The 14248-nt window shown below is 41.4% G+C and overlaps 1 protein-coding gene across 2 annotated transcripts in view; it reads left to right on the plus strand.

Annotated features, from left to right (window-relative positions):
• LOC149834263 (nuclear pore complex protein) overlaps window positions 1-14248 on the plus strand; it is a 102305-nt gene that overhangs the window by 54245 nt on the left and 33812 nt on the right. For both annotated transcript variants that reach the window (XM_090011301.1, XM_090011302.1), the window contains exons 10-17: window positions 2932-3030; window positions 3868-4103; window positions 4185-4242; window positions 11957-12045; window positions 12148-12279; window positions 13163-13285; window positions 13678-13776; window positions 13878-14069. In XM_090011301.1, the coding sequence (XP_089867427.1) occupies window positions 2932-3030; window positions 3868-4103; window positions 4185-4242; window positions 11957-12045; window positions 12148-12279; window positions 13163-13285; window positions 13678-13776; window positions 13878-14069 (1028 nt within the window). The remainder of the gene's footprint in view (window positions 1-2931; window positions 3031-3867; window positions 4104-4184; window positions 4243-11956; window positions 12046-12147; window positions 12280-13162; window positions 13286-13677; window positions 13777-13877; window positions 14070-14248) is intronic.

Below are 14248 nucleotides of genomic sequence, written 5' to 3' on the forward strand. Positions count from 1 at the left end.
AACATTTATTTGATGAGAATTTGATATCACACCCATGATCCGATAGTTGAGAGACGGAAAGCAAATTTAAATTTAGTTTTGGTATAAATCTAACTTTAGGAATAGAAAAACCTTGTCTTTCAAAATCACCAATTCCTTTTATTTCAAGAGAAGCCCCATCCGCGATAGAGACAAAAGAGGGTGACAATTTTTTTGAGTATTTAGAAAGTGCAAAAACATTTGGAGTCATATGAAAGGATGCACCCGAGTCTAAGAGCCAAAGAAACTTACCGGGAGGAGAGAAGGTGGTCATGGCGGCTCCGGAAACGGATCCCTTGAGGAGTGGTTGAAGAGCTTCCATGATTTGATTGAGAGATAAAGTAGCATGGTTGGAAGTTGATGGACCTTCCTCCTTGGTTGATTGGAAAGTAGTAGACATAGCCACCATCTTCTTCCATTTAGGGCATACCGGTTTAATGTGACCCGGTTCTTTGCAAAAGTGGCATATGATCTTACTATAATCTCTTCTTCCATAATGCCCACCATTTTCTCTTCCTCCTTGATTTTTGTTAAAATAAGGGGGTTTATAGGTTTTAACATTATTCCCCGGTCTTGAGACGGCATAAGCACCCTCATCCTCATCTTTAGAGGGAACGGCCAACACACTTAGATTGGTTTTATTCATTCCCAATCTAGTTTCTTCTCCACTTAATTTGGTAAGCACATCTTCCAATGGAGGAGAAGAGAAAGAAGACAAGATGGAGGATCTAGTTTGTTCAAACTCGGGTCTAAGCCCATTTAAAAAGTTAAAGAAATGATCATTTCTAATTGTTTGGCCCTCAATTCAATAGCCTCACAACTCTATTTAGGTTCTTGGAGAGCAAACTCATCCCAAATAGTGGATAACTCGGCAAAATACTCTCTAACGGACATTTCTCCTTGTTGAAGGGTTAAAGCCTTCTTTTGGAGATAGTATTTATGGGACAAATCTCTTGAAGTATACATTCTTTCAAGATATTCCCATACTTGATATGCCTTTTTGAACTTTAGAATGTTGGCATTAATTTTGGTCTCAACTGAAGAGAAGAACCATGAGAGTTTTTTGTAATTTTTCATTTCCCACTCTTCATGCTTCTTATTGTAATCTTCAAAAGCCTTTTCTCTTTCTTCTCCCTCAAGAACCTTGATCTCCCCTCTCTCAAAGATAGTAAATTTAGGTTCGGGTTCGGGAATAGTTCCTTGAACATATCTCCAAAGACCCTTTTCTTTTATATGGGCCTCCATATTCTCGGCCCGTACATGATAATTCGTTCCATTTAATTTGAAGCCAAGAGAGAAGTGTGAATCCTTTTCGCCCATTAGAGAGGATACAAAGAGAAATAAATGCGTACCACAATGCGAAATGAGTTCCTTCTTGATGTAAAAAGCTTCTAAAATATAGAATGAAGGACCGAGTCTTCACTCCAACCACCACAACTTAATGGCACGCTTTACGAGGTACTCCAACGAAGAGAAAAAAATGCACAATCTTTTTTTCCTTTGAGCCTAGCTTTGATACCATGTGAAAATAACTCAAAAAGGAGATAAAGTGTGTGATAAGCACAACACCACCAATGTGCACAAATGCAAAGAACACTTAGAACAAATGTACACTAAGGTACAATAAAGAAACTCAAATGCACAAAGGCATACAAAATATAAAGAATTTTATTGAGAGGAATGGAGAACAAAAGCTCCAAGAAGTGGTTTTTACAAAGGGGGAACTCCCCTATTTATAAGCAAGCAAGAAGCCTTGGAGGGGCTCCACTAGCTGTTGGGGCCCCTCCAACGGTTAGAATTCTAACCGTTGGAGAGGCCCAACAGCTAGTGTTGAGCCCCTTCCAAGTTGACTTGAGTCAACAAAAAAGAAAAAATAAAATGAAAAAGAAAAAAAGAAAAGAAGAAAAAGTAAAAGTCAAAAACATTACAGCATATTCATAATTATGAATATGCGCAAAAGAAGGGAAATGACTATAATACCCTTACGGGTTTTACAAGAAGAGAGCGAAACATATATATTTACACACACACACATATATATATATATATATATATATATATATATATATATATATATATATATATATATATATATATATATATATATAAAGATAGATACATATACATATATACATCATGTATATATGTATAATGTATATATGTATATGTATCTCTCTTTCTATATATATGTAAATATATACAAAAGAGAGAGACAATTTAACATATGTTATTTTTAACCTGCCTCTTATCCTATCCGTGACCAAGATTTATAAGATAACATATTTAAAAATATTTTTTGTTGTGTCAGTTCCTAATAGTATTAGCAGAACATTGTCATGGTCATTTGCATGTTACCCAGCTTAGTGAATGTCTAAGGGGCTAGCTAGATGTATGAAGTCTTTTGGTCATTTATTTAGTATTATACACACTGTGACATTTTGATGTAAAATTTATGAAACTTTACTATAATGCTAATAGAGGTATTGTATTGTGATACTTTGGTATTGACCACAGTTTCACTATCTTCCAATATTATTGCGTAATTTTTTAAGTTTAAATATCATGTTTTCTTGGTTTCGTGTTGCCTTCAATTTTCTTTGTTTTTTCAATCTGTTTGTATTTTTATTATAAACAAAAGCATGTATTTATCTTTATCTTTTTTTTTTCAGGTTTTCATTTTCTAACCATTGCTAAAAATTTCTTTGGGTTGATTTAGAGAATTAATTGCCTTTTAGTACAGGACCAGATACATTGATATGGCAGATTGCATCTTACAATATGACCGATTTTTACAACATTGATTAAGATCATATTCTGCTTTGTAGATTTTATGAATTTAAATAATTCCATAGATGCTTAATAATGGTTAATTTAGTGCCTAAGGATTGGTGGAATCTTTTATACTTGATGCAGAAAATTGCTGAACAAGAGGGTGGGAGGTATGAAGCTGCTGTTTTTGCTGTACAGTGCAGTAACGTGAAGCGTGTTCTTCCTGTTTGTAAAGATTGGGAGGTATTTGTTCTTTGGTGTCATAGCTGGTATATGCTATTATTTGGCACACTGAAGCTTTGCAATTGCTAAAGTTACATTATCTGCCATCAATAGATTTCTGGTGTCTATTCTCTTGTCACTTATGCATGTTTATCTTTTATGGTCTGTTGTATAGAAGAACAAAGGTATTTCTGATTGTCGTGAATGTTTCGTCAGACGACTTTTTGTAATAGTTTTCAACTTTCAGTTCCATTTAGGGGGTGAGAGGGCATGAAATCATAAAAGTATGACAGCAATTAGTTGGTTTATTTTCTCTGTTCTTTTTAATGGCACAGAATGGGTGGTATATCTGGTGGGAAACGAACCTGTGATTCCTTGGTTGAGATAGCATAACTAATCAAGCTATCACATTCATTTGGTTGAGATTTTGGTGGATGCCGTCTCCTCCTCTATGTTATGCTATTTGAAAATTTGTTATGTCTAGTTATTGCTTTTCGTGGGATTTTAAGCTCTTGTGCAGATATTGCATTTTATTTTGTAGTGAGCAAAATTTTATGTAGAAAATGGTCATGTATAACTTGTATGATGTAGTTTATTGTGGTATTTTTCTACCACATTTTTTGGTTGCTTTTTCATGTTGGGAAATGAACTTTTTCATTTGTTAGCAAAAACAAGATTTGTTGTTACTAATTAGAAACTGGAATTTCTTATGCAATTTTGCAGTCTGTTGGACAACTATCCTTTGACTTTTGTTTTTCTGAGTTTTTTGTCTGAATCATGGTAATACATTATGTGGTTTTTTGCATATCCTGGGACCATTTTACTGCTGACTGATTTTCCTCCTTTTACTGATGTCAGTCAGCATGTTGGGCTATGACAAAGTCATGGCTTGACAGTCGGATTGACTTAGAGTTGGCTCGCACTCCACAAAGCAGAACAGACCACACAAAGAGTAATGAGGATTCATTTTTTGGTGTAAGTGGACAAGGTGATCAGAGCATGAATAGTTCTGTTGGCACTGAAATGTGGCCATGCCAAATTCTTGACCAGCAGCCCCATGACCTTAATGCTCTTCTTCAGAAACTTCATTCAGGGTATGTGTAGGTAACCTTGTGACCTCTTTCTCTCTCTCTCAGAATGCTATATTCAAAATATCTTTCTTTTAATTATGGCAGCGAGATGGTGCATGAAGATGTATCTCGCGAGTGCAGGGACCAGCACCGGCAGATCCAGGTAACCAGATATGTTCAAGAACATAAGATTTATGGACTTTTTCCATTTAAAAAAATGGTGCAGTCATTTGTCTCACATAAATTTTTCCTACAGAGGTTTTGTGATCCGTGTTTCAGCTATGATTAGCTTGAGTCCTGCACCTTTTGTTGGGATTCTTGTAGCTTAACATGCTTTACTTTCATGCTTGCTATATTGTTTCCTCTAAGACTGTGTATTTATTTATAATTTTGGAGAAATCTATCAATATGATCTTTATTCTAGTATGATAAACTGAAATGTATTTGAGTCCATCTGATTCTCATTACCATAGCATAAGCGAAACCCTGCTAACTGTGTGTGACAGCTTGCCAAACTCTTCATTCAAACGTGTAATGACAGGGATTCAGATTAGACTTATGCAGTAGTGCAATTTGCAGCGCCCGTGCAAGCAGCAAGCAATAGCATACACATGAAACATTCTTTAAATTCAAGATAGATGTATACCTAGCTTTGTGAGTGTGACTTTGGAATCAAACTCATTGAAGGATGATATAATGTGAAGGTTGGGATGGAAATAAACAAGCTGGTTTGCAAGAGTTAATACGAAGCTAGTAGTCTATTTAAGTGAACCTGGTGATAGGAAACATTAGTCTGGTTGAACTTTTGAAGTGTGTCTGTGCAGTTAGTGGTTTGAATGTTAGTTTAACAGGCAATTTACAAAAAAATCTTCTTCAAAAAAGGTAATTTACAAAAAAAACATGCATCTTTTCCTACAGTTCAACACTAACACACACTTTTGCATATTTAAAATCATATTCATTTTTTTGCAGTCTTATTTGAAAACATGCATGTTATGTGCGTTAGTTTGAAGTACCATGGAGAAGATGAGAAGTTTTTGAAGTATGGAAAAAGTTGGTGTGTCTGAAGACAAGTGGGGCCAATTTTTCAAAATAATACTAGTTAGTGTGCTTGAAGAGAAAGACATGAAAAAATGATCTAAAAATATGACTTGTGCTGTTGAGTCACCTTTGAATTTTGTAAGAAACTGAGAATGCCTTAGCTTAAGCTGCCTATATTGTTAAAATTGGGAATTATGTCGTCTTAGTTGGTATGACTATGCAAACAGTTTCTTTGCAAGAACAGGGGTCAATTCTGATAAACTAATTGCCAATCTTTAGTAGTCATTAGTCTTTGCCTGGTACACAGTCTTGTAAACCACAAACCATTACTGGTAATGTCTGGCACTTGGGAGGGGTAGTAGATGGCATATGACAGCAAACTGCAAAAGAATGAGAAAAATACTTTTAAAATTTAACTTCCAGTGCAGAGACTTGAGGAGAATGAAACCCTTTTCCTTTTCAAGAAATAATGGCTCAAATTTCCCAGCTAAGGACTTATTTGAAGATGGCATTGAGGATAAAAAGAAGGATGTGGTGAACACTCAGAAGTATTCACTTTTGTTCTTTTGGATATTCTGTGAAAACCGATTGCCCATGATTTCATCCTTTTGTGTAAACACAAATACAATAAATACAACTTTGGTGGGGTACATACTTGAAGAATCACTATGGTTTCAATCTTAAACAGCAAGAACAAACTCTAGAGCATTGTCCTTGTAGTCCGACGTCATGAAGTGCAGACATATGATAACAAAAAGCGAACCTGATTACAGTGGCTCCATTGCAGGTTTATGCACATGAACAGGAAAAGGAAGGGCAAAAAGGCACGAATGCTTAAAGAGATGTGAGAAGGAATAAAAGAATAAGTGAGAGGTATATAATACTGTTCCCAGATCAAACAACAAAAGATACAATATAAAAGAGCCCATGTAAGAGTTGCAGTGAGGTGGGATATATGACTGCGTGAAACATGATTAACACAAATACTCCTACTGTTCCCTTGCGACTTACAGTGTACAGTTGCGCTAGAGTCTGTTTTGCTTTTGTTGAGTCTGATGTAAGCTGCCCGGTTCAGGTGAATCAATACCCCGAAGGGGCAGCCCGTATACTTGAACTGTAATCGCCTGCGGGCAAAATTGTGAATGAATTAAATGCGTTGAGCTTTCTTTTGTTCACCCTCGTTGTGATTGCTTCTTGTGATTGCAATTTCTTTCCCTCTATTCTCTCTTGCTCTCTTGCACTCTGATTACAAGCTTCCGTGACCGGCAAGCGAGCTGACGAGTAGGCTTGCGGCGGTAAGGAAGGACCGTCGCGCCGCGCTGGCCCATTGAAGGAAATAGGCCCGTGACAAGTGGTACCAGAGCCCGTTCTCGTGCTGGGGAAGGGACTCCGGAGTCGGTGTCGACAGACACGCCGACAGGCTGCGATTTGTGAGCAAGACATCGTGGCGCCTTATCAACACTTGCGCAACACCAAGGGCAAGGCAGTTGCCAGAGCTGAGGAGATGGGTTCACCTCGGGGCCAAGAAGAGTTGGCTGCAACTGTTAACAAGCTGGTGGAAGATGTGACTTCGCATGATGAAACGATTTCACGCGCATGTGAATCATTCAATGGATTGAATGATGTGGTGGCGAGCCTGCAAGAGCAGGTGAACTTACTAATGGGACAGGTCACTTCGTTGACGACTACAGTGACCGATCTTGAGTTGAGGAACCGTACGTTGCAGCGGACGGTGACCCTGAATGGCGGAAATGGTGAGAGACCATCAAGGATTGATGTACCTAGACCCGCAAAATTCAATGGTTCTCGCGACAGCAAGGCCATTGAGAACTTCTTGTTCCAAGTAGAAGACTACTTGGATATCCAGAATGTGACCCTCGAAGATCTGAGGATCAAGGCTGCAGCGGCCTTACTTGATGGTGATGCTATCGCTTGGTGGAGGCGGAAACGCAATGACATGGAGAGGGGTCAATGTGTGATAGACACCTTTGACGACTTCAAAGTAGAGTTGCGCAACTACTTCATGCCAAGAAATGCGCAGAGACAGGCTTACCGGATGGTTCGTGAGCTCAAACATACTGGTTCGTTGCAAGACTATGTCAGAACGTTTCAGAAGCTTATGCTGGAGATACCTAACATGCCAGAAGACGACATGCTCAACTGGTTCATTGTGGGACTTCAACCATGGGCACAGTCTGAAGTGGAAAGGAGTAACCCCCGTATTTTGGAAGATGCATATGTGGCGGCTGAGCGCTTAGTTGACACTCAGCGCAAGCCTTTCACCCCATCAACCAAAGTTGAGAAGAAGCCTGACCATGGAGGCAAGAAGGATGAGCAGCGCAACGATAAAGGTGAGACGTCGACACGCCATCAATCCGAAAAGAAACAGAACTACACAAAGCACAACAACAACAACAAGGGTGCAGTTGTGACATGTTGGTTCTGTGGTGATAGACATATCGCCCGGCAATGCCCAAAGCGCCTTGTAAAGGACGACGGGCAAGCCAATGCTGCACAGGAAGAATGCAGCGATACTGAAGGCAGTGACACTGAGACCATGCAACCGAGGATGGGCGCCATGTGATCGATTAACGCAGCTAGAAGTTGCGCAGCTAAGAACATGCAGGTCAGTAAGGAACTTATGTACGTAGAAGTCATTATGAATGGAAAGTCTACTTCGGCAATGGTAGACTCCGGGGCCACACACAACTTTGTCTCGCGGGAAGAGGCAGAGCGGTTGGGCTTGAAAACTGGGCCAAAGCAGAGGACTATCAAAACAGTAAACTCTGAGGCCAAGCCCATCCTTGGTGAAGCAAGAGATGTGGCTACTCAAGTGGGGAGTTGGGTCGGCAAAGCCAACTTCTCTGTGGTGCCCCTGGACGATTTCAAGGTGATTCTGGGTATGGAGTTTCTGCGAAGTCAGAATGTGATGATGCTGCCAAAGTTTAACACGTTGACGATCATGGGATCAGACCTGTCCCACACAGTGCAGTGCCTTACGCAGAAATGCAAGTCTTCAATGTTATCAGCAATGCAACTGAAGAAGGGTGTCAAGCATGGGGAGCAGACATTCTTAGTTGCAGTGCGTGCAGATGAAGGGAAGGTAGAAGCAGCAGTGCCGCCGACCCTAGCCTCTCTATTGGAGGAGTTTCGGGGGGTGATGCCTCCGGAATTGCCAAAGCGTCTTCCGCCAAGACGCGAGGTCGACCACAAGATTGAGTTGACCCCGGGAGCAAAGCCTCCCGCAATGGTTCCATACCGTATGGGGCCAGCAGAGTTGAAGGAGCTACACAGGCAGCTAGACGAGCTGTTGGACGCAGGCATTGTTCGTCCATCAAAAGCCCCATTTGGTGCCTCGGTCTTTTTTCAGATGAAACATGATGGCTCTAAACGATTATGTGTGGATTACCGGGCCTTGAACAAGGTCACGGTGAAGAACAAGTACCCATTGCCATTGATAGCAGACTTGTTCGATCAGCTAGGCAGTGCCCGTATCTTTTCCAAGCTAGATCTGCGATCGAGTTACTAGCAGGTGAGGATTGCTGAAGGTGATGAGCAGAAAACAACTTGTGTCACCCGCTATGGTGCTTACGAATTTCTAGTAATGCCATTCGGGTTGACAAATGCTCCAGCCACGTTCACGACTTTAATGAACCAGATCTTCTACCCTTACTTAGACAAGTTTGTGGTAGTCTATCTGGATGATATCGTGATCTACAACAGTAACATGGAGGAACATGGAGGGCACTTGCGAACAGTGTTTGAGGTGCTGAAGGAGAATGACCTTTGTGTTAAACGAGAGAAGTGTCTCTTCGGGCAGGAGGAGATCAACTTCCTTGGCCACGTTGTGGGGCGTGGTGTACTGCGTATGGATGGGCAGAAGATAAGGGCCATCCAGGAATGGGTTTCGCCAAGCAAAGTGCCAGAATTGCGGTCATTCCTCGGCTTGGCAAATTATTATCGGCGTTTCATCGAAGGTTATTCCCTCATTGCTGCGCCCCTCACAGATTTGTTGAAGAAGAATCGGGTATGGCTCTGGACAGGAGCGTGCCAAGATGCCTTCGAGGGCTTGAAGAAAGCCTTAGTGAGAGAGCCAGTGCTGCGACTGCCTGATCATTCGAGACCCTTCGAAGTCCACACGGATGCCTTAGACTTTGCCATTGGCGGAGTTATTATGCAAGATGGTCATCCGATCGCATATGAGAGTCGCAAGCTGAAGGATGCAGAGAGGCGTTACACAGTGCACGAACGTGAGATGACCGCCATTGTGTATTGCCTCAGGACCTGGCGGCACTACCTTTTGGGTGCCGAGTTCGTCGTCAAGATGGACAATGTGGCCACGAGCTATTTTCAGACGCAAAAGAAGTTGACGCCCAAGCAAGCTCGATGGCAGATGTTTTTGGCTGAGTTCGACTTTGCCTTAGAGTACAAGGTTGGAAAAACCAATGTTGTGGCGGATGCCTTGAGCCGTAGGGCTGAATTAGCTGCTGCTCGCGCAGAGCCTTCTGAAGTGCATTTGGAGGGTGCATTGCTGAGCCGCATCCGCGAGGGTACACAGCAGGATCCGACCGCACAACACCTTGTTTCTCTGGCGCAGGCAGGGAAGACTCGGCGATTTTGGCTACAGGACGGCCTCCTCGTAACAAAAGGGGGACGCATCTTTGTACCACGGTGGGGAAGCCTTCGCCGAGAGCTACTCAAGGAGTGCCATGATACACTATGGGCCGTCCATCCTGGCCAGGAGCGGACCTTAGCACTCCTTGAGCGCGGTTACTATTGGCCGCAGATGAGAGATGATGTTGAGGGGTATGTGCGGACATGCCTCATCTGCCAGCAAGATAAGGGGACAAACTAGAAGGCTGCCGGTCTCCTTGAGCCTCTACCAATTCCAGAACGTCCTTGGGAAAGCATCTCTATAGACTTTATTGTTAGTCTGCCAAAGGTAGAGGGCCTCAGTTCTATTTTGGTCGTGGTGGATCGTTTCTCAAAGTATGCCACCTTCATCTCAGCTTCCAAGGAGTGCCCTGCAGAGAAGACTGCAGAGTTGTTCGTAAAGCATGTGGTGAAGCACTGGGGCATACCAAAGAGCATTGTGAGCGATCGCGATGCTCGCTTCACGGGCAAGTTCTGGCGTGAAGTATTTCGGCTACTTGGCTCTGATTTGCTGTTTTCAACAAGCTTCCATCCGCAGACAGATGGACAGACAGAGCGCATCAACGGGATACTGGAGCAGTACCTTAGGCACTTTGTTAGTGCCAATCAGAAAAATTGGGTGAAGCTCCTTGATGTGGCACAGTTTTGTTATAATCTGCAGAAGAGCGAATCTTCAGGCCACAGCCCGTTTGAGATAGCCACGGGGCAGCAGCCACTGACCCCGCACACTCTTGCCGCACAAGAAAAGGGAAGGCCATCCGCGGCGAAGAGAATGAAGAAGTGGGCGGACAAACACCGTCGGCCCGCAGGGTTCCAAGTTGGGGACCAAGTGTTGGTGAAGCTATATCCTGGTCGCACAGGCATCTTCCGCGGGCGGCACCGCGGACTACTCAGAAAGTATGAGGGACCCTTCACCATCACAAAGAAGGTGGGCAAGCTGGCATACAAGTTGGAGTTGCCCCCAGACTTCAAGGTGCACCCGGTGTTCCACGTGTGCAACCTCAAGCAGTTCCATCCAGATGATGGAGACCCAGAACGCAGTGTGCCACAACGCGCTCCCATCATGCAAAGGGCCCCGGCAGCACAACGGGCTGAGAAGCACCTCAGTCAGATCCTTCGCCACAAGGTCAACTACTTGGGGCAAGCGAAGAAATACTTGGTGCAGTGGGAGGAAACAACAGAACCAACGTGGGAGCCTGCATTTCGAATGAACAGTCGCTACCCGGCTGAAGTCAGGGCTTACCACGAAACAGATGGCACCGAGGACGGCACATGATTTGAAGGGGGGAGCATGTTCCCTTGCGACTTACAGTGTACAGTTGCGCTAGAGTCTGTTTTGGTTTTGTTGAGTCTGATGTAAGCTGCCCGGTTCAGGTGAATCAATACCCCGAAGGGGCAGCTCGTATACTTGAACTGTAATAGCCTGCGGGCAAAATTGTGAATGAATCAAATGCGTTGAGCTTTCTTTTGTTCACCCTCGTTGTGATTGCTTCTTGTGATTGCAACTTCTCTCCCTCTATTCTCTCTTGCTCTCTTGCACTCTGATCATAAGCTTCCGCGACCGGCAAGCGAGCTGACGAGTAGGCTTGCGGCGGTAAGGAAGGACCGTCGCGCCGCGCTGGCCCATTGAAGGAAATAGGCCCGTGACACCTACTCTGCAATATAATATAATGAAGAGCAAGAGGACTCGGATACTCCTCAGACAAGTCCAAAATGCATCACTACAAACTATGTTCATCATACATGTTAAACTGAAAAGCCTACTTACAAGTGAGACCTTATCTGTTACGATGGATTCTGTAATTGTAATATATGCACCCATTTTCGTCTTAATATCTTCTCTCTGGACTTTTTAGTATTCAGAAGTTGCATTTTTTCTGTTTCACTAGGTGTAATTAAGTAATGCACAATTGGATTTTTAAAACTGAATCAAAATCATTCAGTTGTACAACTATGTGCTTAGCTATATAATTTTGCCAAATAGATCTTCAGTTTCTTTCAGGCTCTTTTCTGTGCAATTCACAGGTTTCTTTTTGAAGCAACCTTTTTTCACTCCAACTACTGCTCCATTAAGTAGTTTCAATCATTATTTAGGAAGCATTATTATTATTTTTGTCTCACCTTTTCTTTATATGTAAGATGATCAATTTCATGATTCTCTCTGATCCACAATTGTTGGATAGATGGACCTCATGTTAGGAGATGTGGCACACCTTTTGGACCTTTTGAAATCATGGACAACTCCCTTAGAGGTTGACCATTTTGCTCTCAGGTTAGTTATAATATCCAATCTTGAAAGGAAAATTTTGATTCTTTGTTTTTGGATCTAATCTTTTAGATTTACTACTATGCTGTTAACCAATGGTTACTGCAGGCCTTTCGGCGATCCTCAGTTGATTCGTTTTGGTGCACATCTGGTGTTGGTTTTGAGATATCTATCGGCTGATGATATTAAGGATGATTTTAAAGAGAAGCTTATGATTGTTGGTAATTTTATACTAAACATGTGAGTGCGTTTAACTTGCAACACCTGAATTTGTTTTCGGTTGAATTTATCCATGGGTGTAATTAAAAGGTTATTTTGGTCATTGTCTTGATTCTTGGGATAATAACAGTATGAAGTTTGAATCTACTTATAAAGTGATCAAAATGTTTGTTAGAGTCCCACCATGAAGCTTGATCTTGAATTTTGAAACTTCAATCACCACATGCACTAGAGGGCCATAGAATGTCTCTTTACGACTTTCAGAAGAAGATAACCATGAAAACTATCAACCTTCTCTGATTGTAGGTTGTAGACAATAGCTATATCTTTTGTGATGGCAAAAATTAATGTCATCCCAAGATATTTCATTGGCATATTACCTATGTCATGCCCAAAATCTGCTGCAGTTCTATAATGGAAATTATCATTAGAATTGAAGACGAGGAGTCTGCATTTACCCTTATTAATCATCAGGCCCAGGGAAAATGCAGATGCTTTCAGCAGTAGCCATGTCCTCCACATCTCTGCAAGGAACACTGTCTCAAATGGAAAACTTCATACTCCTCACAATTTTCATTTTCATTTTCTATTCAAGCTTTTTTGTTGTATAACTTAAAGAACATCCTCATTATTTAGGTTTGCCTCTAAGATTTATGCATCTGGTGTCTGTGGGTCCCTAATAGCTCATCCATCAAGGGTGCTCTTATTTGTCTTTTAAGTCTTTATCTTTTTTCCTCAGTTGCTATTTAGCCCTTCCTCCTTTCCTAAAGGTTTACTTGATAATTGTGTACTGATGGCTTATTCTTTGAGAGGGCATGGGGATTATGTTTTATCATTTCTGATGAATACCACATTTCTGACTGTGACTGTTGCACCACATTTTTTCTGTTGAGTGCGATTTCAGGTATGCTGTATATTTATTTTCCCAGGGCCATGAGGAACTTGTTGGAGTTTATGCATCTCAACTTGCTCCTCATCTTTGTGTTAACCTTTTCGTACATATGATGGAGCTAAGAATGATGACCAGGTGATTTTTTATCTTTTCTCCAATACGTGTCCTTCTAGCTGATGTTTTCCTGTTGACTAGTTCACTGGTACTCTTTGTATTGCATGTATCTTTCTGAATGCTTAGTTTTTCCTTGCAAAGAGTAGTATGTGTGTGCTTCCAGAGCATGTCTGCCAGTGTGTATTGCGAAAGTTTTATTGCCTATCCGTTTAACATTTTAACATTTGCAAAGGTGGTTGCTGCTTAAACCTTTGGTTTGCAGCACTTTTCCCTGATTGCTTGTAATTTATTCTTCCCTATTATTGCTGTTGCAATGGAAGTTCCTTTATATCCTTTATTTATTTAATTCGTTGAACAACTTTTCTTCTATTATCTTTTTTGGCCTCTAATATTGTTCATATACTTGTAAACAGCTTGCATGTCAAATACAAGATTTTTCGCTCTGCAATGGAGTACTTGCCTTTCTCATCAAGTGATACTTCTAAAGGCTGCTTCGAGGATATTCTTGAAAGGTCATCTATATTTGGAGCTATATCTACATGTTATGCAATTTCTTTTGCTGTATTTTCCCTATTTGTGCAGATTAATATTCACTATTAATATTCTTGTGCAGGGTTGTATCTAGGTCTCGTGAAATCGGTTGTACTAACAGTGATGAAAAACCATGTGATGTAATGGAGCAACATCATTTACAAACCCTTCGGAAAGCCATGGTTGTTCAGTGGCTTTGTTTTACTCCTCCATCCACAATTAATGACTATGAAGATGTCAAAGCCAAGCTTCTCAAAAGGGCATTGGCACACTGGTAATTATTCTTTGATTTTTCCTCTTTGTTTATTGACTTATTGAAAAGTTTTCAATTTCCATAGATCATTCATATATCCTACTTTTACAGAGAAAGAGATTTATTGTGCATGAACTTTCTTTTTGAAACACAATGTGTCACACAAGTCCCCGTGCTTTCTTTTGATTGTCATCTAATAA

Source organism: Nuphar pumila, chromosome 6 (assembly GCF_984573655.1).
Source record: "Nuphar pumila chromosome 6, dmNupPumi1.hap1.1, whole genome shotgun sequence".
Taxonomy (NCBI): Eukaryota; Viridiplantae; Streptophyta; class Magnoliopsida; order Nymphaeales; family Nymphaeaceae; genus Nuphar; species Nuphar pumila.